The 25,206-nt window shown below is 35.9% G+C and overlaps 6 protein-coding genes across 6 annotated transcripts; 4 read left to right on the top strand and 2 right to left on the bottom strand. All coding sequences in view use genetic code 12, as the record gives it.

Moving 5' to 3' along the window:
- Positions 1-2,461: 2,461 nt before the first annotated feature.
- On the top strand, positions 2,462-3,430 carry PVL30_003670 (uncharacterized protein; the record flags this gene model as incomplete). Its single annotated transcript, XM_001526218.2, has 1 exon — positions 2,462-3,430. One exon carries the CDS (start codon positions 2,462-2,464, stop codon positions 3,428-3,430), a length of 969 nt encoding a protein of 322 aa, XP_001526268.2.
- Positions 3,431-6,570: 3,140 nt separating this feature from the next.
- AIM23 (Altered inheritance of mitochondria protein 23, mitochondrial) lies at positions 6,571-7,962 on the top strand (the record flags this gene model as incomplete). The annotated part of the gene is made up of 1 exon (XM_001526219.1): positions 6,571-7,962. The coding sequence occupies one exon, from the start codon at positions 6,571-6,573 to the stop codon at positions 7,960-7,962; it is 1,392 nt and encodes a 463-aa protein (XP_001526269.2).
- Positions 7,963-10,606: 2,644 nt separating this feature from the next.
- PVL30_003672 (uncharacterized protein) lies at positions 10,607-12,397 on the bottom strand (the record flags this gene model as incomplete). Its single annotated transcript, XM_001526221.2, has 1 exon — positions 10,607-12,397. The coding sequence occupies one exon, from the start codon at positions 12,395-12,397 to the stop codon at positions 10,607-10,609; it is 1,791 nt and encodes a 596-aa protein (XP_001526271.2).
- Positions 12,398-14,290: 1,893 nt separating this feature from the next.
- MAM3 (cell agglutination protein Mam3) lies at positions 14,291-16,657 on the bottom strand (the record flags this gene model as incomplete). The annotated part of the gene is made up of 1 exon (XM_001526223.1): positions 14,291-16,657. One exon carries the CDS (start codon positions 16,655-16,657, stop codon positions 14,291-14,293), a length of 2,367 nt encoding a protein of 788 aa, XP_001526273.2.
- A 2,604-nt stretch (positions 16,658-19,261) lies between these two features.
- On the top strand, positions 19,262-21,687 carry gpi1 (pig-Q; the record flags this gene model as incomplete). Its single annotated transcript, XM_001526224.2, has 2 exons — positions 19,262-19,267; positions 19,570-21,687. The coding sequence occupies 2 exons, from the start codon at positions 19,262-19,264 to the stop codon at positions 21,685-21,687; spliced, it is 2,124 nt and encodes a 707-aa protein (XP_001526274.2).
- Positions 21,688-22,606: 919 nt separating this feature from the next.
- On the top strand, positions 22,607-23,825 carry RPS0 (structural constituent of ribosome; the record flags this gene model as incomplete). The annotated part of the gene is made up of 2 exons (XM_001526225.1): positions 22,607-22,696; positions 23,130-23,825. 2 exons carry the CDS (start codon positions 22,607-22,609, stop codon positions 23,823-23,825), a joined length of 786 nt encoding a protein of 261 aa, XP_001526275.1.
- Positions 23,826-25,206: the final 1,381 nt, after the last annotated feature.

A 25,206-nucleotide genomic window follows, 5' to 3' on the forward strand; every position in this document is an offset into this window, starting at 1 on the left:
CTCTCTCTTGACCAATACTGATCTGAGCTATAATCAGAAAAAAAATAGGCGAAAAAAGAAAATCAAAAATGAAAAAATGAAAAAAAGTTAAATGGAAAGGGGTATTGTGGATACTCGGCAGTACTGCTGTTACCTCTTTGGTTTTATAGAGTCATAATCTCACGACATCTCGTGGATACTCTGTTGTTCCAATAGCTTAATGACTATTGCGATATATTATATACATAATTTTTATATATATATATATATATATATATTGTATTGTTTTATGCACTATTAGAGTACTCAAACTATTTTGTTCTTTGATATTTTTTTGGGAGGGGGCAGGGGTGGCAAGGGGGGGGCCGTATTATAAAACAACATCTCACGATATCTCCTTCATGTACAATCCTGCAAAGGAAGGAAAAAGAAGAAAAGCAAAGGAAAGAAAGAACGAAGGAAAAAAAGAAAGGCAAAATGGTCAATTAAAGAAAAAAAAAAAGTGCCAATGTTGCAAAAAATGGCCAGATTCATAAAAAGAAAACCATACAATTTATGTTGTGTCGAGGCCCTCAAGTCGTCATCACCAAAAAGATGTTACTGACTTAAATTGTACAAATTACGACATTATAAAGGCTATATCTATAGAATCAATGTGAATATACTAGTATATAGTTTAATACCAAGTTTTAGCATTCTTTCAAACAGTCTGTTTCTGTTTCTGATTCTGCTTTCTTTTTTCAATTTGTTGTTTTTATTTGCTTGTGGCTTGTTTCCTCTACTTGTAAATGGAGCAAGGCTTGGGTACCTGAAAAGAAAAGACAGGTGCAGAGAATGATGAGAAGTAGAAGGTAGATGTATGGGGCCGACTCAAGCATTCGCTAGTCCTTCTTTTAGTTCGAAGGTAAATATTGCTTTTGGGTCGTGCGAGTAAAGGTTGCTGCAGAAATTACTAGGTGATATCACTAAGCAGCGCGAGGGGAAGCAGGAAAAAAAAAGAGGGGGAAAAAAAAAAGGGTGGGAGGGTGGAACTAGAAATGACACCCGCACGAGAATAAAGACCTATGACGCAATATCGTGGTGGAAGCAATAAGCAATCGAGGTAAGTGGGGGTGTGGAGGTGGAGGATGCGTTTGAAGCTGAGACGGAATGGAGGAGTACCACACAAGAGATGAAGAGGTGTAGAAATGAGGTGGAGTCAAGTGCAATAGAAAGAAAAGAAGAAAGAAAAGAAGAAAAAAAAAGAAATTCGGAAATGCAATTTTGTTGAAAAAGAGTGTTACAGCAACGATGAGCAGTTGCAGTATAGGCAAGCACATGGTAGTAACTTGTCGTAGCTGTAGTGGCACCTTGTAACAACTGTACCCCTGTAGCTATAGCTCTAGTAGTAGCTATAGCTATAGCTCTAGCTCTAGCTCTAGCTGTAGAGCTGTAACTGTAACTGTAGTTGTAGCAAGTTACAGCTAGACTCAAACACAAGTTTTCTGTTTTAGCCCTTTCTTTTTTTTTTTTATTTCTTCTTTGTTTGATGTAGCCTTCGCCTCCCTCTTACTCTGGAGAAACTTAGCGATGCAGAACATTTGCTTTAGTTGGCTTATAATGTGTGCAACAGAACAAAAGTGGATATATAAAATGGATGACTAACTGATACTCTATATCCTCAAATTGGATACTTCATATTATATTAAGAAGAATTAAGTACACAGGCTAACCAAAAACACTACAAAAACTACATGAAAAAGAAAAAGAAAAAAGGAAAATGGAAAAAAAGAAAATTATACAACATGTAGCTGGAAACTTTTGTTAGCAGATGGAAAAAGGACGCCTTGCCTTGCCTTGCCTTTCCATGCCTTCCCATGCCTTTGTTCCTTCGTTTCATAATTATGTAATATATTACAAATGAGTATGGATGCATGTGCTTGTGTTATTTGTACATATAAAACATTGTGCATCATCAGCTTTTCTTTTTGCACAATTTCTTCTGGAATTAAAAATAAAAATAAAAATAAATAAAAAAAATAAAAAATAAAATAAAAATAAAATAAAATAAATAAAAATAAATAAAATAAAATAAAAAAATAAAAAATAATAAAAATAAAAAGCGCCAAAAGGCACAGAATAATTTTCTCTGGCTTTTCTTCATGTGAGGCATTGATCCATTATTCCGTAAAAACTTCCCCCACTTTAGTCTCCAACCGCCCCATAACTAAAAATAAAATATCAACCAACACTTGCAACTTGTAATCACCCATTTTCAAATATGGAAACGAATACATATATACATATATACATATACACATATATATATATATATATATATAGCAACCTCTGTTCCTTTCAATTTATTTTCTTTTTCCCTTTTTTATTTTCTCCCTTTTACTTTAAATCTCCCTTCATAATACCATATATTTATATATACATATACATATATACTTACAAAACACATACCTATTCGCCTTTTCCCATATCTCTCCACTACACAATGTACTACTACCATTCACTAGACGATATGGTCTTAGGTACCTCCAACAATACGTCCTACATCAATACAGAATTTACTCAGAATATAGACTACCTAGAGTATGTCCCTCCAAGCACTACACGAACCCACCACCTCCAAGACAATACAAATTTGACAAACTTTATCAAATACATGAACTCAAACCCAGACTATGTATACCACAACAAGTTTCTCTATATGAGATTACACAATATCTGCTGGAGGAGAATTTTCAAAAACCACAAAAACATACCAGAGCTTAACCCATTAGCTATCAACTGGGACAAAAATTCAGATATCACTTGGCTATTTGGACCAAAGATTGAACAACCAGCAAGCTCAGTACCTTCATACCCCTTTGCCAATGCGCAACAACAAAGTCAACAAACCCAACAAACCGTGTCACTCTTGCTGCTGCTGCTGCTGCCGACGCAGGCAAAGGCTGCCGAAGCACAAGCACAGGAATCAAATGTAATGATCTTTCGCAATGAATCATCTTTAGATGACTTGGACAATGCTATAGAAGATGGTGTTGAAGATGATAGAATGTCTGTTTCTTCTTATGAATCAGATTCCGACTCGTCCTCAATCTGTTTACAGTTTGACCAAGATTTTATCCCTACATTATCTGCAGCATCCAGAAAGGATTCAACTACTTCGACCTCAACAACCTCCACTTCGGTCACTTCATTGATGGAATTGGCAGCCACTGCAGAGGCAACAAAAGAGATCAAATCCATTTTGAAACAACATCACAACAAGACAAATAATAATAGTAATAATAGTAATAGCAACAGCAACAACAATAATAATAATGTTGAGAAACAAGGAGGAAGAGAAGTTTATAACCAACCAAATAAATCAGTGAGCTTCAACTATATTATAAGCACTAGAGAGATTATTGATAATATTGCATTGGACTACAGTTTTTTGGATAGAAACTGTCTTTAAACAAACAGGAATTACAGTGGAATGATTGTGGAATGACAGTGGAGTGCAACATTTGAGTTGGAGTTTTTTCCCCTTCCTTTCTTATTTTTCTATTTTCGTTTTTTGCTTGATTTAAACATTTTGGCATTTGGTGTGGAATGGCGGGGGAGATGAACTACCAAAGAAGAAAAAGATGAAAAAAGGTTTTCTTTACATCATAGCTGGACTATGGATTAATTAACAGCATCACCACATGGGCATATATGATTGTACAAAAGTTGTTTATTTGGCATATTACTGTTTGATTTTATTTTTTTTGCCAATCTTTTGTGTGGAGCAGGGTTGCTCTTTTACACATTTATCTTGTATGAATTTTTCACATATATATGACTGCAATTACAATTACTACCACCCATTACTATTACCCACTAATACTACCTACTACTGCTACTACTACTACATGTTTTATACAAAATAGAATGAGCATTAAGATATACAAAAAGTTTAGATTTACATTTACTTCATAATACAATACACTGTTTGAATTTCCTTCTTTTTGCTTTCTGTCTCTGTATATTTGTCTTCTCTACACATACTAAAACGAATAACTGTGGGATTAAGCAATCTATTGCACCATCCCTGTCATTCCTACCCAACTTCTTGCTTACTCACACTAATTACCCAAGTGTATAGACGTCGTACAGATTTGTTCTCTCCCACTTTCGCCCATTATGTGGTCATACATATCACTTGGAACATGGTACATCATCCAAATCATTTTTCCAGAGTACAGCTGTAATTGCTTGTCATGTTGCCTTGTTTCTATTTTATAATGTGAAGAAAGAAGAAAATAAATAAAAGAGTAAAGAAGAAAGATGGATTATACAAAGCAACGTCACAATCGAAAGTCTACATTGAAGAGAAGAATTCAACTACGTTCTATCAAACGTTTTCTTATGGATTTTTGTTTATACTTATACAAAGAAGTAGTATTGAGGTTGCTCTGGTTCCTACATGTTGCTAGTGGTCAGCACAAAAAAAAACAAAAGAAAAAATAAAGAGAGAAAAAGCTAGATAGAGCAATTTGTAATTCTACTTTACCTATCCTCGATTGCTTTCTTTTTAATTCACCTTCCTATTGGTTAAATGATAGAGCTATTTGTTCAGCACTAGAACTGTGGATCCCGGTCCTCCATCCTGACATTGCATCCTAAAATGAAAAAAACTTCAATTTTGTTTTTTTTTTTTTTTGGTTTTGCTCTTTTATTGTTTATTATAGAATATATTAGGGTCTAGACTTGGAGTTTAAAAATTTCGTAGCCATATGCTCATCGCACTGTTGAGAAAGTGGCGAATATACAAATTATACTTTCCTCTTCTTCTTCTTCTTGTTCGTTGTTGTTGTTGTTGTTGTTGGCTAATGATCCGCAAAGATGTACCGTGCAACCATTCATGTGATTTTCAAAACCACTTACAAATGAAATTTTCAATAAACTACCTGTGAGTATTTTGCCAGATTCGTGTTTCTTAAACAGGGGAAACAAGTAATCCAAACAAGAGGGAAGCTTTCTATTTTTTTTTGTTATCTATTTCTACCCCCCCCCCCCCCCCCCCATACTCCCGTCTTCTTCTACAGATATATCAATGAGTCTAAATGGAAAGGTGGATATACACATTTCCGCCGCTTTTCCCCCAATTTCCTCTTTGCTTCCTTTCCCGCTTCCCCCACCCCCCCTAAAAAAATAAAAAATAAAATAAAAAATAAAAAATAAAATAAGAAAATAATAATTGAACTTATCGCTCACTTTTGTGTAATCAAATTGTTATTATAATATATATATATATATATTATTTGTTTTTTGCAATTAGAAGAATTTCCTTATCTCCGGGTGGTACCTTATTCCATATGGATGGAAAGTGGCTGGAGGAGAAGTGGGGGGGGTTAGCGGTGGAAAAGCGGATGTAAAGTATTTACCGGTGGACTGGAACATCAAGATTATCAATTTTATTTTTTCCTTGGGGGATGCCACCTTATCCAAAATACAATAAAGAGAAATAAAGCCTTTCATCCGAGTGACTCACATAATCTATTTTATAATTTTAATAACCAAAATTGAATACATAAGCTTAGGCTATTGTATTCAGTATTCAAACCAAGAAACGTTGATCACATAAAGTATTTGATCCCAAGCACTTTGCCGAACTAAACTTTATGTATACTTGAAAGAAGAGAAAGTTCACAAACAACATCTAAACTTTTTTTCAATCCACTTGGTTTGAAGTAGTGAATGAATAGAATTTGCAATCAGAGATTTCCCTCAAACTTGAGTAGATCAGTGGACACTCTAATTAGGAGGAACATCAGCACTTTTCCTTTTCTTCTTTTTTTTTGTTTTATTTACAATTACTAAGTTCAAGCTGCAAAAAGAAAAAGGGTCACGTGCATTTTTAGAGCCCAATTATTTTTTTTAAACAATCCATTAATAAACTTGATATTACATCATAAACTTTTCTCTCCCTCTATATATATATATATATATATATGTTGCTTAGGTATACATTGTTCGTAACAATGTTGAAAAAATCTCCAATGGTGGACTTATCCCTATACCCATATTCATAAATAGAAACGGTCATAAAATTAAATGTGTTTTGAATTCTCCAACAATAAGTTGACCACAACTAGCACCAGGCTAATTTTTTGGATTGGAAACCTGGTAAGCTACCACATTAGCCCACCCATAATCATCCATGTCTCTTTTCTTTTTTTTGTCTTTGTAAAGCTCACGAATCAGTTGGAAAAAGACTAATTAAAAAAAAAATTAATAAACATAACCTTAACATTAACCTTACATCTCCTATTGACCATTTTCAATAGTATCACGTGAAAGGAATTTTTATGATTTTTTTTTTTTTTTTAGATTATTCCTAATGGAATCACTTACTTAATTAAATGAAAAAAAAATAAAGAACTATTTTATGCAAAAACTTTGAACTGAGCCGCACAGATGCCACCCTAATAAAAAGAAAAAAAAGAAGAGAGAGAGAGAGAGAAAGCACTTTTTCATCTTGAAATGATCTAATCAAATCCAAGTTTATCCTCCATCTGCTCTCCTTCACATCTACTCCAGTTCATTGTACCAAATTGCAAAGAGCCCAAAATGAAGCTGCACACAAGGACTTTGCTTGCACCAAGCACTAGATTCTTTTCTAGTACATCCATCCACCGCGCATTGAATCGCCCTCATCGACCTCATTCCCCTACTCATGCTCAATCTAAACCACAGCACGAATCTCGTTTCCAACCTCGAACGGGCAGTAACTTGTCTCCAAGACAAACCCGATTTGGCAATAACAATGAAAGGTATGGCTCAGCATCGGGTAAACAACTGGGTCAAAACGATCGTTATAGAGGTGACTTTGCACCTAAAAGATACAACAACCACAACAATAACAGCAACAACAACAACAACGGTGGTTATCCAAGCTCCAATGTAAACAGTAGGAATGCTGCACCCCCTAACCAAAAACTGAATATCAATCATTTTGCAAATGATAAATTTGCAAAAGATGGTTACTATACACGTAGGGATCTTTATGAATTGCAAGAAATATTAGAAAGTAGCACAGAATCTACAAGAGATGCAATCCGGTCACTATTGAATCAATTGGTCGATATAGCCCCTGATCGATTTGTTAATTTGGTGACTGATCAAGGGTTGAAAGAGACGGATATCAAGTTTGTGATAAAAAATTTGGATTTGAAAAAAGAAGGAATATCTATACATTCGAGCAGCAGAAAAGCTGACTCAAAGACAGAAGATGGGGCAGACAAGGGAGCCAGTACCAAGCCGCAACTCCCAATTGTGCGCATTCGTCCCATAAGGGATATGATTCAAGCCTACTCCGAGGAAAAAGCGAAACTCAAGGAACTCGAATTGATCAGCATGGGCTCCAAAAAGGCATTGCGTCAAATGGACAAAAAATTGAAAACAGCGCAAAAGCAAAGCAGTGAGAAGTCCATACAATTTACCTGGGGAATAAGCATGAATGACTTGAAAAACCAAAAATTCAATGAATTGAAAAACCGTCTCCTGGGAAGTAAAGGCAGTAATAAAGTTAACTTATACTTGATCCATGATCAGCGAAGGGCAGATTGGTCAGTATACGATATATACAAAAAAGACCAACTGGGTGAACAAGTTAAATTGGAGTTGAAAAGAAGACAGTTGGTTAAGAAAACAGTTGAAGAGATGTTGAATAACGAAGAATTGGGGTGGACCTGGACTTCGGAAGGAGATGTCGAAACAAAGTTGGTTTATTCCATAACAAAAAAACCAACTACCGGAGGTACAAATAGTACCAGTACTATTAAACAAACAGATAAAAATAGAGACGGAACAATTAGGGATAAGAAGAAGGAGAAACTTGGTTCTGCTGTGTCTGCATCAATATCACTGCAGCAAGCAGAACCTAAACCGCCAGCCAAGGAAAAGAAAAAATTAACAGATGAGGACCTTGATGCATTATACTCATTCAAGATTGACGATTAAACTAAGCAATAACGTGTACATATATATATATATTATAAATTTCATGATGATCTACATTAAAAAAAAAAAATTTTAAGGAAAAAAAATCAAAACCAAAATCAAATTAAATCAAACTAAATCAAATTAAATCAAAAAAAATTAAATTAAATTAAACCAAATTAAAAACAAAAAAATTTACAAAGTACTGAGTACAGATATGTAATGCGGAGCAAAAATTAAATTGAAAAATTTGCCATATAACGCATTATACAATACTCCCATATCTATAACTTTGATTCGATTGCAAAATCTTATCATTTTGTTTCTTTTTGATTGCAAGTTTCTTATCGCGTAAATTTTGCTGTCGCTCTCGTAGTTTCTGTACCCTATACCCATACATATGACTCGCTAACACTCCATCGATTATTGGGTAATTAAGTATTTGTTTTGTATGTTTATCCTCTAGCGCATAATTCCCTATGGTGTCTATTGCCTCCTGGTAAATTGCTTCATCTTCATCAAACTTCTCATTGGTGTAATCTATTCTTGATAGAAGCGGATCACTATTAAAGACATCTTGCATAGATGTAGACATCTGAGATGACCCTGACGCAATTGATCTCATCGCGTCCGAATCCTCCATGCCCGTTACGCCAGTCGCCTCCTCATCTTCCTCCAATATCGGAGAGTTGGGTGGTGAAGTCATTGGTGATGTTTTTGGAGAAGTAGGATATATCGCCCTCATCGACGTGTTGTTGGACAACAATGATGCATTATCCGGTTGCAACGCATGAATCTCCGATGTACTAGGAACAACCCCGGGTGCGGATACAACTCCGCCACTTTGGTTCGCGGCCGGTTCTGGCAACCAATGTTTGTGTTTTCCGTCATAATGATATCGCAAACCCTGATGTATTCGACTCATTCTACCTTTGGAATCCGGATGCGCCACCATCGCCTCAACAGAGTCAAACTGGCGGTAATCCTTGTAATGCTCACCACTAAATGTCTTTTGAAAATCAATCAAAAGATCTTTGAACCCTAGCCAATCCTTTAATGCATATTTGAATTTGTATCTACCCCATGGTAATTGCGAAACTGTGAACGGATAGTAGGAGAATGAGTACCAATGGCCAATTGCAAATGCAATTAATTCAACACACAACAACGCATTTTGAATGCACACTCCAATACTCTCACCATTACCATTACCGTCACCACTACCATCATTTTCCCCCTCGCTACCCGGAAGAAGTTGAAAGAAATTTAATATTGCGAGAATAACACCTTGCCAATACGAGGCAAAAATGATTAGTTTCACACAAAGAAATTTGCCCACTGGTTTAAATGGCTTCAAGTCATCCCATAAGATTTTCCAGAAAATCGCTAAACTGTAAAGACTCAATGTTACGCTTGCATTGTAAATAACCGTCATCCACAAATAAATCAGATGCAAGCTCATATCGTTGACATTATACCAACCAATCATCTCAAAAAACAACGTCGAGAAACAAATCACTGGCTTCAACCACACGTATTGCAATATCCCTCGCTTGATATTAAGAAAAGTACGAGAGTCTGAGATATCCAATGGTGGCATAATGTATTGCATAATTCCAGGGTGTCGTACAGGTGCTCGGCCACTAGTCATTATAATAATATTTCTCTCTCCTCCAAGCATATCTGTAAGCAAAGAGAAAAAAGTATAAATCACAAATGCCTCATAAATTTCCCGTAATGGTTCAACTATAAAACGAATCAACGGCGACTTTTGGTTTACAAGCATTGAGTAGCACGAAATGGCAAAAAGTGGAACGATAAGCTGGATTCGAATCATAAGTCGCTGTTGGAAAGGTTTGCGGTAATTGAAGAGGTGGAGAAGTATACTTAGAAAAATAATCATTGCCGAAGTTAATGAGCTATAGAAAGATAGCGTGATTATCCATTGCGGAATATATGGAACGGATGTGATGTTCATGAGATGAGATGTTCTGATGGTGGTGTTGGTAGTGGTAGTGATGGCTGTACTGAATGTGGTTGTGCTAACTGTCGCGGGGTTGCTGCTATTGATATTGAATGATATGACATCGTGGATTGACATTACCATTTAGCACATACACAAATTTGTTAATCTTTAAGATATCAAGAAACAGAAAAAGTTAAAGTTAAAAAAAAAAAAAAATAAGCCTAAAAAATGTCAACAAAGAGTTGGTTGCTTGTGGCGATGTTTTCAATTATGATTGTGCTTCACTGATTACGAATGATTGATTACTCTTTTCTTTCATATATAATAATTTAGGTGCTTGTGCATATTTTATTTTATTTTAAGAAAAAAAAAGAGAATTTTTGTGTCATGCCCATAGTAATGCCGGGTAAATTATTTTGAACTGAACTAGTCCAAAGATTTAGAACCAAATTGGTTTAATACATTACGAAAAGTTTAACATTACGTTAAAACCCTTTTTTCAAACCTGAAGTAGCATAAAAGCACCATAAGACGCAAGGAGAAAAAGAATTGTGAAATAAAGTGAAATGTAGAGGAAGAAAATAACAATAAGTAAACAAGAAAAGGCACTATTGTCTTAATGCAAAAGAAGCGATATTCAATAATAGTAGTAATACTCGAAAAGAAAAAAAAAAAAAAAAAAAAGAAATAAAAGAAAGGTTAGGCTAATCCTTGTTCTTTCAACTTTCTCATGGATTCCTTTTCTTGACTAATCTTTTTCAAGTCATCTTCAGTCACCAAATGATGTTGGTGGTTTTCACTGCTTATAGTGTGTTCGTCAACTCCAGGCTGACCGATGATTTTACATTCGTGAACTGATTGCACCCATGAATCTTTTATTACGTCGGGCATAAGATATCTCTTTTTCGGATCTAATGTCAACATGTGCTTAATTACTGTGCGTGAATCGTGGGGAAGTAATCTTAGTAACCTATCGGGCCCAATATTTGCATGGTGATTATGACGACCGTGGCCAATACTATTACCATTACCATTACCATTACCACTGTGCTCACCCAAATTCATATTGTTCATACCGTCCTCAATTGACGATGTTCCATTTTGTGGGTTGACAAGTTGCGGTCCTGCAAATGAGCGATATGAAGGGTCACTCAATTTTGGCAATTTCCAAGGAAATCTCTTGAGAATCATGCAACAGTAAATGATTGCAACTGACCACACGTCGGCGGTTCTTGGGTCGTAGCCTGTTCCCACTGGCTCCAAGACTTCGGGTGATAAGTAAGGGTCCGAGCCAACAACGCCTCTAGCCTTAATGAGTTTATGTTTGGGACTCAACATAATATCATCCTCGGTGACAAAATATCCCAGTGGCACTTCCTTTCTAAACTGTACTGCTGAGCCGAAATCGATCAATTTGAGGATACCAGTATTGCTAACAACACAATTGTCTAGTTTCAAATCGCGATGGGCTAAACCGTTCTCGTGCAAGAAATGAACACCATTAACAATCTGTTTGAAATAACATGAGACTTCATTGAGTTCCATTAACCCACTCATTACGAGATTGAAAAAGTCATATGGACAATACTCCATAACAATAAAATAATCAGGGTCCACGATTTTGGAATTTGTATGTGAGTAATCCTCCAAAAGTTCAAACGTGTGAATCAAGTTCTGGTGTGTAAGAAACTCGCCAACTTTATACTCATTAAGCACTTTTGTCTTGTAATCAGCTTCTTGTTCTGCGGGTAATCGACTTCTAAACTTTTTAACAGCATATATTTTCAGCGGATCTGTCTTGGACGTGAGTAAATTGACTGAACCACTTGCGCCCGTCCCTAACAATTTACCTGGTTGACCATATTTTTTAAAGATGTCAGCCTTGGGATGTATCGGTTCTGGCTTACCCAATTTGGACGTGTGTTTCGACCTACTTTCCAGTGGTTTGAGTTTTTTGAGAAATCTTCTAAGTGGACTATGGTGCTTGTGTTCTTTTTCCGATACAATACTTGCCGATGGAGAATTACTATTGTTTTGGTTGATGTTGTGGTTTAAGGATGCCGATGACCCATTATTGCGAATAACTGTTGAGTTTGTGCTGGTATGATGCGGAGCATGATTGGATTGTTGTTGTTGATGTTGTTGTTGTTGATGTTGTTGTTGTTGTTGTTGTTGTTGTTGTTGTTGTTGTTGTTGTTGTTGTTGTTGTTGTTGTTGTTGTTGCTGTTGTTGTTGATTCTGCTGCTGGTAGTGTTGGAATTGTCCTTGGTTTGGACCTTGTCTAGCTGCATTACTCATTTGCAGTGGTTGATGCTGTTGATTGCTCCTCAAAATTGAGGTTTCAGATTTCAGCAGCAGTAGCAGTGGTGATACCAGCCTCGACGAAGGCTGTTGTTTTCTCAACAACGATCTATGGCTCGAAGATGATGTTGATTTCTGATCATCTGTAAGTGACGTCGACAGAGAGCTAAATAGGTTTTTAAATGGCATTTTATTATGGCAGTGAAACTATTCTGGTGGTGGTAATGGTGGTTTCGGTAGTAGCAGTGTTGTGTGTATGTGTGTTATGTGTGTGTATGTGTCTATATGTGTGTGTATGTATCTATATGTGTGTGTGGATGAAGGGGCGGAGCAATACAACTTGGGTAAAACAAAGAATTGTTGATAAAGCGAAATAAGAATAATGAATAAAATAAAGACTTATTTATAGTATTCGAGACAAACACCTAGTTTGAAAGACAAGCAGCTTAGAAGAGATATGAAAAGGAATGATAGGTTTAGTGTTGGTATAAAGTGTAAATTTATTGATTTCAATTCTGGTACTGGTGGTTCGTTTTGTTCACTTTGTAAATTCCCGAAATACGAAAAATATTTGGAGTCGTTGATTCGGTTTGAAAAATTGGTACAAAATCGAATCTATATAAATATATATTTAAATATATATAATAGAATGTATTTTATAGACATTAAAAATATCTCGTTTATTACTCAAACCGGGTATGTAATCGAACCAGGTTCAGGACGAAATATATACACGAATAGGTGGAAACACACGTTTTCATTTTTCATTATTGTTATTTTGTTGTGTTATTGTAAGAGCTTTTTTTCTATTTTTTTTTTTTTTTTACTTTGAGTTTTGTTTGTTCTGGGAAAGATTGCTAGATTGATTGGAAGTAGTGATAAATACAATAAGTTTTACCCGTAGACTACTATCTCTATCATCAATTTTGAAGAATCAACGATATTAAAAATGAGGGAGAAACAATAAAGAGACAATTAAGGACTTTATTACATCATTGGTTCGTTTGTTCTTGCTTTTTACCTTGCTTTTACTATGTATAGAATATTCTATCTCACTAATGATCCAATCCAGTTTTTCTTCTTATTATTTCGATTTATTATCCTGGTCTTGCCTTATCAGTTTCGCACTTTATCTATTCTTTTCTTCCTTGCCGTCTGTTTCAATCATTCTGTCCTAATAAACTTGCTTGTTTGTATGTGTGTTTTTAACTTTGCTCTATCCATCACTTTCACTTGCTATATATATTTTCAAAGTCAAGTCGGAAATAGCCACAATTATTTGAATACAGCCGAGGATAAAAAAAAATTAAAAGTAAAAAAAGAAAAAAAGAATTTGTTAACAGAATAAATATCGAGAAAAAGAGTAAGAGGAAAAATAGTTCTAGTAATAGCATTTGCAATATCAAAGTTCATAGCAATGTATAACAGTGATAAACAAATTGTAGTTTCGAAAGCACATGTCATTGTCTTGGTACCACTTTTGTAATACAATTTGTCTCTTTCCTGTACAAGTATTGACTTCCAAGCTAATGGAAAACCAAATTTGCCTTATTTGTATCTCCTTAGCTTGTACACATTCTACATATGCTCTCTTTGTACCCACTTTCTCGTTGCCTGACCCAATCTGCTTTGTCAAAACTATTGTCAAATCTTTTCCAAACCCTTGACATTTTGAGATTCATCAACAAATCAACCATAACTACTCTGTGGATATAAATTGCTAGCTTGGATTTGCATGCGCAAAGAATATAAAGCATAGTCTATGGTACCTCTCGCTGAATTTACTAAATTGTTTAAAAAGAAATTATTCATATAATAACAGAAATGGACCACTGTCCATGATGATATGAAATTTACAATACATTAATAACAGCTTTCAGGTATAGAATATATTACTCAAGAAAAAAAGAAACATAAAGGATAAAATGCAATAGGGTAATGGGGAGGAGGAGAGGGGATGGGGGCAAAAGAAAAACTATGAAAATGAAAAAAAAAAAACAAAAAAAAAACTTGGCTCTTAAATTTTCCTACATAAATGTGCACTATAATTAAGATCATTCTTATGTCATAGTTGATTGCTACTTATCTTCTTCCAGCACCATTACCGGTTATCGAAGAACTAACTGATGAGTGTAGACTACCAACATCGCCATTACTGTGTCCATTAAGCAATGACTGGTGTTCTTCTTCGTCCTCATCACTAAATTTATTCATACTAAAAGAATTTGATCTCGATGAAGTCGAGCCTTGTCTAGACTTTCTTTTTCTTCCTCCAGTTGATGAGCTCTTCTTTTTCTTGTTTCTCTTGTTTTGCTCTCTATTCAGCATTGCATCATCAATCACCAAATCGTCCTCACCATTTTCCAACTCTAAATCACCATCAGAAACATTTTCAATAATCGTCTTGTGCACACCGTCAACATTGACAACGGACTCAATGATTCCACCTGTTCTATAAGATCTAGATTCTTGCCTTTCCAAATCAAGAAAACCGTTTCCTCCATTATTAAAACTTCTGTTACCAACTGGTATATCTATATGTCCATCATCATGATGGTCGTGACGGTGGTGGTCAGTGACATCAACTTCTTCCTGTTCATCCTTTCCACCTTGTTTACCTTCCTCCTCTTTTAACCCTTTTGCACCATCTTTAGAAAGGTCTAGCATTTTAGGTGTTGGTGAGTTCAATTCTACCGAACGTCTCTTGGCTTCATTAATTGCGCCATGTTCAGTTGGGTACAATTCGCCCGTTTTGTGTGGACTCAAATGTTCACCTGTAGTCTCCGGGTGTATAGGAGCCGGAGAAGCAGCTTTTGCAACAGAGTGGATTGTACCTTGGTCAGGCCTCTTGATGTGGACAAAAGATTTCGAAGTCTCCAATGGGTTCAATGCTGGGTTTTTGATTTTGAATTTGGAACCACCACCACCTGCTGCTGCTGCTGCTGCTGCTGTAGCGACAGCACTGTTCGCGCTTGCACCAGTGCCATTGTTACCAGTTAACGAATTGCCTTTTTGACTTGCTGATAGTTCCCCATTTTCATTCTTGTGATTTCGATGATTAGGTGTATACGATATCAGTTTTGCTTCTGAAGAGCCAGTTCCAGATAACCTTTCTTTCAAATCAGGACGTTCGCTCGACTCAAGAGAATTTCTTTTAGAAGCAGCGGCACTGCCGCCTCTTTGATACAAGTTGTGCAAATACGAGGTCAAATTCCTCTTTGACAATGGGCCAGGGTGTTTTCTCTTGATATTCTTGTTGATGTCAACGTAAACGTCGGACTCGTCAACAATCTCTTCACCAATCAATTCTTCAATGACATCCTCCAATGTCAATACGCCCAAAGCTCCAGTTGCTTCACCTGGTGTTTCGCTAACAATGATCATGTGTGACTTGCCTTCTTGAAAGTAGTTCAAAATGTTTAAGCACGAGGTATCAACACCTGTTTCTGGTAGAGTGGCCAAGGGAAACGATGCAACAGGTAAAGCATCCTCAGGGTCGTAACTGATCAAGACTCTCACCAATAGCATACCAATAAAGTTGTTTGGCTCATTGGGTAAGTGGATTGGAATACGAGAGAATCCGGCATTGAAAATCTCTTCAACCGTTTTCTCATCCAATAGCGTGTCTGCACTCATGGTGTATACTCTATCCATGGGTGTCATAATAGTGCTAACTGATTTCTCCTTCAAGTCCAACACAGCGCTGATGATGGTGACTTCGTCCTGGTTCAATCTTTCCACACCCATAGTCTTGTGCAAAGTCACCAATGTTTTTAAGCCTGATTTCTTGTAAACGGTACCGTGGTCTTCACCAAGGATGTGGTCCAATAATAAGGCACAAGGGTATGCGACGGGATACATGATGTACATCAACATCAAGACAAATGGTGCAAATAATGCACCAACCTGTAAGCCATACCTAACACAGATGGATTGTGGGATAATTTCGCCAAAAATGACAATAGAGACTGTGGATGTGACAACTGCGGGCCATCCGCCACCAAGACAACGGTCCAAGACGATGGGCAAGGTTTCGTTAGTGATGACGTTAGAGAGCAATAGAGTCACCAAGACCCAATGCTTACCTCTTCCAATCAAACGCAAAACTTTTTGTGCGTATTTTCGTTCATTCTTGTCACCGCTAGTGGAAATGACTTTCAAGTAAACTTCGTCTTGGCCCATGAGACCCAAAGTTAAGCCGGCAAAGACACCGCCCAAAAGAACCAACATCATGGAGATGAATAAGTTTGTCCAATACTCGTTTGGTGTCAACTCGGTCTCTTTGCTGGCCTCGACACCAGTGCTACTGCCAGTAGCATGGATAGGAAGCGAGTGGACTAGCTTGAATAAGTTTGAAATTACTAGTATTAATTTGGCAGCTGAGCCAGTGCCATTTATGGAGACGGTAGAACCATTGTAACGCGGTATAGAATGTTTGGTTTTTGACATATACGGAGTAAATGAACCAAAATGGTTTCGAAACGAAAATATTGAAGAATAAAAAATAAACTAAAATAAAATAAAAATAAAATAAAATTTGGGGATTAAGTTAAATTAAGTCAAATCAAATTAAATTAAGTAGGTCAAGTATAGGGTTGGTTGTGTGAAAAGTGGGAAAAGGTGGTTTCGAAATATTTTTATATGGATCGTGAAGTAATAGTAATGTGCAGTGTTAAGATTCAAGAGTGCGGGTCTTTTTAAAAAAAAAAGAGAGAGAAAGAGAGAAAGGAGAGAGAAAGGAAAAGAAGGAAAAGAAGGAAAATAGAGAGGAATGGGATATTAAGATTGGAGAATGGAAATGCGCAGTCTGCTTGGTACTAAATTGTGTTGTTGTTTTTTTTTGCCAGGTTCTGACCCTCTTTTCTCTCCTCCTTCCTCCTTCTCCACCCTGAGAGAAGCAATCGTGCTACACTAAATAATTTGATGTACGCCATTAGTATATTATATTACACCAGCAGTTTAGTTGTTTTTGTTATATTTTTTTCTTCTTCTTCTTCTTCTTCTTCCATCTCCCCTTCCTTGCCTCTCTCTTTCTACTGTGTGCCTGTGAAATTCTTCTTGCGCGTAATCCCTCTTCCTTCCGTGCTTTTTCCTTCACTTGTTTGTTTTTTTTTTCTTTCGTCTTTGTGCATCTTCTCTCTCCTTGTTGGAACTGGGCTCAGCAGCAAAGAGTGGAGGGGGGGTGGGTGCGTGATGCGTGAAAACACACAAGACTTATTGAAACGTGAAAGCTAATTAAGAGCAAAAGGCTTATTTCTGTTTATCAAGTATTAATTAGTCTAAATATCACAATATTAAATCACGGCAATATCATCAAAATAATACAATGCAACATCTTTCTGTTAGCTCCAGTTGCACAGCATTACGTTAACTCTGTAGCAGGAAGAAACAATGCAAAAGTCTTGGAATGCACAAAAGATTGGTGAAAAGGGTAGCAAAATAGTCAACTTTCTTTACTTTTCATTAGATTTCATTGATTCACTAGCTTATTCACTCACTTGGTAATTCACTCACTTGGTAATTCATTCACTTACTCATCATCTATTTCTTCTCTATGGAATGACGTCAACTCTGAAATTTGATGCGGCTCTTCTACAATCACTACAAATGCAACAGTTGACAGCCACAAACCTTACCTTAGAATTTCAAGTAGGTCGTGTCCCAAAGCCCAAATATTTTCATTGCAACATTTGATAGATACAAAGTTTCTATTTATATTGAATACTAAAGACTAACGAAAAAAAAATATGCTATTTCCATATTCAATATGAATGGTCAATGCTATATAAAGCTTATATCGGTTTACCTAAAATAAGTCCTTCCTCCTCTCCAAGTAATATTTCTATAACTAACTTTTTTCTCTTTTCAAAAACACAGAAAATTGAAAGAAAATTGAAAGAAAAAGACAACTTCAATATGACTCCATCTATTTGCTTTCCCTCTTCCTTTTTTGCTTCCAGTCATTTTTTATTTTTTTATTTTTTTATTTTTTTATTTTTTTATTTTTTTCTCCTACTTTTTTTCATGCGAAAGAATGAAAAAAAATGGAAAGGACACGACCGCATAGATCACCAACTGCTATGTAATGTTAAGTAAAGTAATGGTTCTAAAGAGAGTGAGTGAGTGAGTGAGACACACACACACACGCATATGGAAATCATTGCTGTCACGCGAGACTTGATTCCAGCAATAGCTTGTAAGTACCTTTCTTCCTCCACCCACTCGCCCACATTGTATGGTATACCTCATACAAACTGCTGCACTATTCATTTACTTACACACTCCACATATTGCAACGATCAATCGAAAAGAAAATGAACTAAAGAGAAATGAAATAAAAGATTGTATCAGATGGACTTTGATAAAAATGTAGATTCGCAATTTCCAACACAAATAAACTCTCCTCCAATTCTTTTTGTAAATTTATAAAATTTGGTTGCAAAATGGAGCAGAAAAAAAAAAAAAGGAAATATAAATAAAAAACAAATAGTGAAATTACATAGTAGGAAACATAATCCTCATCTTGAACTAATCTTTCTCTACGTTTAATGACTTTGTTCAAGTAAAATAACAATCCATTCAATTAAACTCTCACACATGTTCTGGTGACAAATTTTTAATTCCATACTTTGAACATTGAAAGATTGCAATGCAATTTTTTTTTTCTTCTTCTTCTGATGCCAGGTACAAATGTCTTTATTATGACTCTATCCCCATGTTTCGTCTATTTTTAAAAAAAAAGAGAAAAAAAACAGTCTTTGAGAAAAAAACATGGAGCTTGTCTGTTTTTTTTTTAAAATAGGAAACAACATGCGCTACCAATATATATATATATATACATATGTATAGAACTCAAGATATCAGATGGTAGATTTCGCGACTAATGTATACACCATTCTATTTTGAAAGAAACAATCAAAAATACCAACCTGTAACCACTCCTAGCCCTTCTTACCCGCGTCTCCCCTTCTATTTCGAGCGCTTGAACAAAAAAAAAAACAACAACAGTAAAATTATATATATACATACACATCCGTATATGTACATATATATATGATGGTTCTAAGTATCTAACTCTGAATGCAACTCAGCTGGTACCTACAGTGTTTGAATGATATATATGCACTGATTATTGTGCGAATATTTGTGGTGCTTTCCATTCCTTCTCTTTTATTCCTAGTCGCACTATATTCAGTTGATAAACTCATCATTAAGACCTACCCATTCATCATAAAGAATCCAGAACCAAAGTTTGCTAATACTGAATACATTAACAAAAGCGAAGCATCGAGAATACGCAAGGAGGCATCCAACTTGCAGTTTGGATATAACAACAATAACAATAACATTATCAATAGTAGTGGCACCCACTTTCGACGACGCGACTCCTATGCCATACACGAGCTAACATAATGATAAACGAAAAGAATGATGACATGGTTTCCACAACACAAATCTACTTTCCCAATGATTTGCGTATACATCTTTGTGAGTCAAATGTGATGGTAATTGGGTATGAAATGTCAAACATTTACATTGTGTTTGACTGTCTCTTGAACGACAAAGTGGTGCATGACTTTAAATTGGATGATCCCGAATTGAAAGTTATTGGATATATCAACCAACACTTGCCAACAAGTTATCCTCATTCAACTCACAAAACTTTGCAAATGTGGTTTGATCAAAAAACAAACGAGTTGAATATCAATTGCAGATCAACAATCATTTACTTTGACCCACCAAATTTTAGAAACTTGGAATACTTTTCAATTCAACCAATACTTTTACAGTCAATGGAAGCAAACAACTCGAGCAAAGAGACAACAAATAACAATACTTTCAATCATAGTGCAAAAGAAAACAAATTGAAGTTTTATGAACCATTGAACAATAAAATACTAATGCTGAACGGCATGCCTCAAAAGTTTATTTCTGATAGCGATGTGCTCGACAAGATAAATCAATTGTTTCGCATACGCTTGAAGTTTAGAAACCCTGCAACAGCAGGCGTCGGCACAAGGATGTTTCAATTTTTTCAACATTGTCTCTATGTGATTCTCGTTCCAATTGTACAAATACTACAACAGCTATTGATCATGGCCATCGACATCATCAACCAACCCATAATTTTCAGCACTTCACTTGTCAAAATCTCTAGAGTATTCCGTCAAGCTGATTTACGACTACAACAACTCAATTATTTTCCTATACAATTCTTGTGCTACTACAACAAACGCATCCTATATGACAAATCTGACTCTCTCGTTATCACCAAACTAAAGATTCCAGTACTCAACAACGATCTCAATATCAACAACTCCAACTATATCAACTTTTACAACTCGATATGGCTCATCTTGAACGATATTTTGCTAGGACACAGTATCTATAATCTTATTCAAACACACCAAAACCAAATATTTTATTTCTTCAATTCCACAATATTACAGAAATATTTGTTTCAAGACTTGACATCATTGATTACATGGATTTCAACAAAACATCCAGCCGGGTTCAAATTAAATACCAATTTGGGAACATTTCTTGGTGATTTATACATTTGGACAATACATTTTTGGAAGCTGGTGATGGACCTGATGAGTTTCCCCGGTTCCAACTCCAACTTGAACTTGAACTCCAACTTGAACTCAAATTACAACACTACACTTGTGATGCTAGCAATCAAATATATTTGCTTCACAGGGGGATGCTCTTTTCTAATTGCCTTTCTCACTGACATTGTTTACTTGATCACATTCCATATATACGCATCGTATTATTGTGCTGCTAAGCTCTACAAGAAGCAAATAGGAGCTATCAAGTCCTTGTTCCAACTCATTAGAGGCAAGAAATACAATGTTTTGAGAAACAGAATCGATAATTTGAATAATTACGAAAATGCGCTGCAATCAGATTTCGGAACTGGAACTGGAACTGGAACTGGATCGGGGGCTGGGTACAGATCAGGAGACGGACCCCAGCTCAGAGTTGGAACTTTTACTGGGTTCGAATTGGATCAGTTACTTGTGGGTACATTGCTATTCATGATCCTAATCTTTCTCCTACCCACAGTTTTTGCATTTTACTTATTGTTTTCGATCCTACATATACTCACATTGATGACGCACAACTTGTTGGAAAATTTACAGATAGTGTTGAACTTTACTCCATTATTTGTCATAATGCTTAAATTGAAGAACTCCAAAAGACTCCAAGGCGGCATCACATTTAGTCTAATCCGTTGTAGTAAAGGTGTAACTGAGCTACGCATGTCTAACAAGTCACTAACGTATCATGAAGTTTTTACAAACTTTTTTAGGTTATTCAAACGAGCAAAGAATTTCAGAGATTCAATCTTGAAGAATATGATTAATGGAAACGTAATTCTGATCCGCTACGACTACAATTTAAAGTTTTTGTACTTGATGTTGCCTGAAGAATATAGAGAAACCACTAGCGTTTGGAAATATGTCAAGTGAAGTTAGCAGTAGAGTGGAGAGTAAAAAAGGAAAAAAAAAAGAGGAGGGGCAGGAGGGGTGTGGTTTGATGATCTAATATGTAAAGGGATTAGAGCCATGTCAAAGGACGAAGTCAATCCTGCTATCAATGAAGTTTTAATGAGTTCTATTTCTTTATCTTTTTCAAATATTTTTGTCTTTAATTAATTTTGATAACAATTTATTTAATAAAAAAATGATTAGAGTATCTACTTTATTGAATTATTAACGTCCTTGAGGTGGTGATATCAATAAGCTATTTGTTTACACATTCTATAAACGAAAATTCGTGAATGTTTCCCATAGACATCTACACCTATATATGTATCTACATGTGTAGTTTATACCACGCTTAAAGTATCGTTATTACATATATTTGTAAATCACGTGCATGTAGCATAACTTAGGGTTTAGAATACATAATATGCGGACAAAAATACCTAATGGGCATAAAAGTCGTGTTTAGCAACACATTTTTTTTTCCCTTTTTTCTTTTCATTAAAGTTAAGTCGCGCTTAGTATTTTGAAAACTTAGTCGAGGTCGCACGGGAAACATAGTTTACCTCGCTCAAAGTATTAGGTCTTTCACTCGGAAACCTTGTCCAGTCGACCTATTATTCTCACTAGCGAATCTCTGTCTCGTTCCATACCAGTTTTGTGTAACGTTAGCTCTACATAGTATAATACAAACACACACGCACACACTCAAAAACACACTAACACACACAAACACACACAGACACATACTGAGTGAGAGAACAGAGATTGTATTTTTCAAATTTTTTTTTTTTCAGTACCAAGAGAGAGAGATTCTAGTTAACGAAAAAAACAGGACCTATCTAACCTCTTTGATTTGTTAACGACAAGCAAGTGATCATTACATAGAACACCACAACCAAAGATGTCCTTACCAGCCTCATTTGACTTAACTCCAGAAGATGCTAAATTGTTGTTAGCTGCCAACGTCCACTTGGGATCAAAGAACGTTCAAGTATGTTTTCGAAATTAAGGAAATAATGTTGGAGAGAAATTCCAACTTTCATGACTATAGCAAAGTATTGAGAATTAAATGAGAAGACTATGAGGAGTTGAAGAAGATTCAGAAAATTCAATCCAATGACCCAGTATATGATGTTTACTTTGATATCAACTTGTGGCAATTTTTTTCTTCTTCTTTAATGAATTGCAGCAGAAAGGAATATTGGATTCTGAAATGCAAATGAAAAGAATGTATAGAGATGGCCAATGTGCATTGACAGAAGTTGGATTGGAAAATTGGATATACTTGTCTTCAACTCTTTATAATTTTTATCATCTTTTATTTTCTTCTTCTTTGAATACTTTGCATTGGTTTTGAGTAAAGTACTTTAGTACTTTGATAGAATTTAGGTTACTAACAGCATCTTTTTCTTTTTCTTTTTTAGGTTCACAACAAGCCATACGTTTACAAGACCAGACCAGATGGTGTTAACATTATCAACATTGGTAAGACCTGGGAAAAGATTGTCTTGGCTGCAAGAATCATTGCAGCTGTGCCAAACTCATCAGACGTTGCCGTGTGTTCATCAAGAACCTTTGGTCAAAGAGCTGTCTTGAAGTTTGCTGCTCACACTGGTGCTACTGCCATTGCTGGTAGATTCACCCCAGGTAACTTTACAAATTACATCACCCGTTCATTCAAGGAACCAAGATTGGTTATTGTTACCGACCCAAGAACCGATGCTCAAGCCATTAAGGAATCATCATACGTCAACATTCCAGTTATCGCTTTGACCGACATGGACTCACCATCTGAATACGTTGATGTTGCTATCCCATGTAACAACAAGGGTAAGCACTCTATTGGTTTGATCTGGTGGTTGTTGGCCAGAGAAGTTCTCAGATTGAGAGGAATCATTGCTGACAGAACCACTGAATGGTCAGTTATGCCAGATTTGTACTTCTACAGAGACCCAGAAGAGATTGAACAAAATGCTACTGAAGATGTTCAAGGTGAAGAAGTTGAAGAAGTCCAAGCCGCCGAAGCCGAGACTGAATGGACTGGTGAGACTGAAGAAGTTGACTGGGCTGAATCAGGAGCTACCCCAGCTGCTGAAGATGCTGCTGCTTCAAACTGGTAAGTTTTGGATCCCTGAATATTACCAGCAACAGCTTACTTTCAACAACCACTACATTACCAAACAAAATCATCACTTGCCACACGGGTTTTTTACCATCTTGCATCATGAGTCGTTGGCAGCGTATATAAAGTATTAATTTATATATATGAAAGGGGAAGGGAATGTGTATTTTACATATAGTTTTTTAATTTTCAAAACTACGATTAGAATTGTTTCTTTTACGTAAGATCAAACCTCTCTTTTTTTTTTCTCTACTTCTTCTCTATTTATTTTCTTTCAATACAGTTAACTAGATTGAATATGGTGGATTGGAATAAATATGTACGTATGAAAGATGTAGTAGCTGGAGTTGGACAAAAGAAGAAAAGATATTTTCTATGCAATAGATCTGGCTATGTGCTTGAGTGCTTGAGTGCTTGAGTGCGTGGGTTTGTTTGTGCGCGTATTTGAAAGCAAATGTCGCTACCCACTGGCTTTGGAGCCAACTCACCCTCCCCCTCCCCCCGAAAAAAGAAGAAAAACTTTCAAAACAATTCTACATCTACTTTGCAACTCTTCTTCTTCTTCTCCTTTTCTTTCTCTTCTTCTTCTTTAATTTAGTTACCACGAATCGAGGCTGTCATACCTTTGATGATGATATGCGACCCTCTTCACTGTAAAGGTCATTTCGCCTGTTTTAGGTTTTTTTCCCCCATTCATCAGCGCATGACAGTCCTTTCCAGATTAAAAGACACCCGTTAATATCGTACATTTTCTCCTTCTTCAATGAGATTTGTACTTCATGCACTGGTTACATTTCATCAAATTTCGGACGGAAAGCAAAAGGAAAGTAGAGAGTGAGGAGTAATATTTCAATACTCATGTTAGAATTTTGTTGCCTCATATTTGTAAACTTTGATCTTTATGAAGTGTAGTGATGAGGTTATTGGCATTATCAGTGAGTAAATTGGCTTTTCTATTTTCATTTTTTTTTCAACTTCCTCTACTTTATGTACTATGGACATTGCATCAAATCTTAGTAGACAATGCTGAATCCTACACCGTTTGTTGGTTTTAATAGGGTATAAGCATCTTGAACGAACCTTTATTCTTTCATTCTTCGTTTCTATTCTTTTATTTTCTTTTCGTATTTCGTTTTTTCTTTTTGAAATAAGGACTTTGCTTTTTTTTCCATATATACAAAGGCTTTTTAAGCTGGAATTTACAAAATAAATTTTTTTTTTATCCTCCTATTAGAGTTAGGATGGTGTGTTTGTTAGTTAAAACTCTTCGACCTGTTCCGAAGGGGAGGTGGAAAATGGGTTAAAGACATACATGGCAGGTCTATAACCAATTATCAAATTGAATTTTTTCAAAACTCAAAGCCATGTTGGATTTACTT

The sequence above is a fragment of the Lodderomyces elongisporus genome, chromosome 4 (genome assembly GCF_030384665.1).
Source record: "Lodderomyces elongisporus chromosome 4, complete sequence".
Taxonomy (NCBI): domain Eukaryota; kingdom Fungi; phylum Ascomycota; class Pichiomycetes; order Serinales; family Debaryomycetaceae; genus Lodderomyces; species Lodderomyces elongisporus.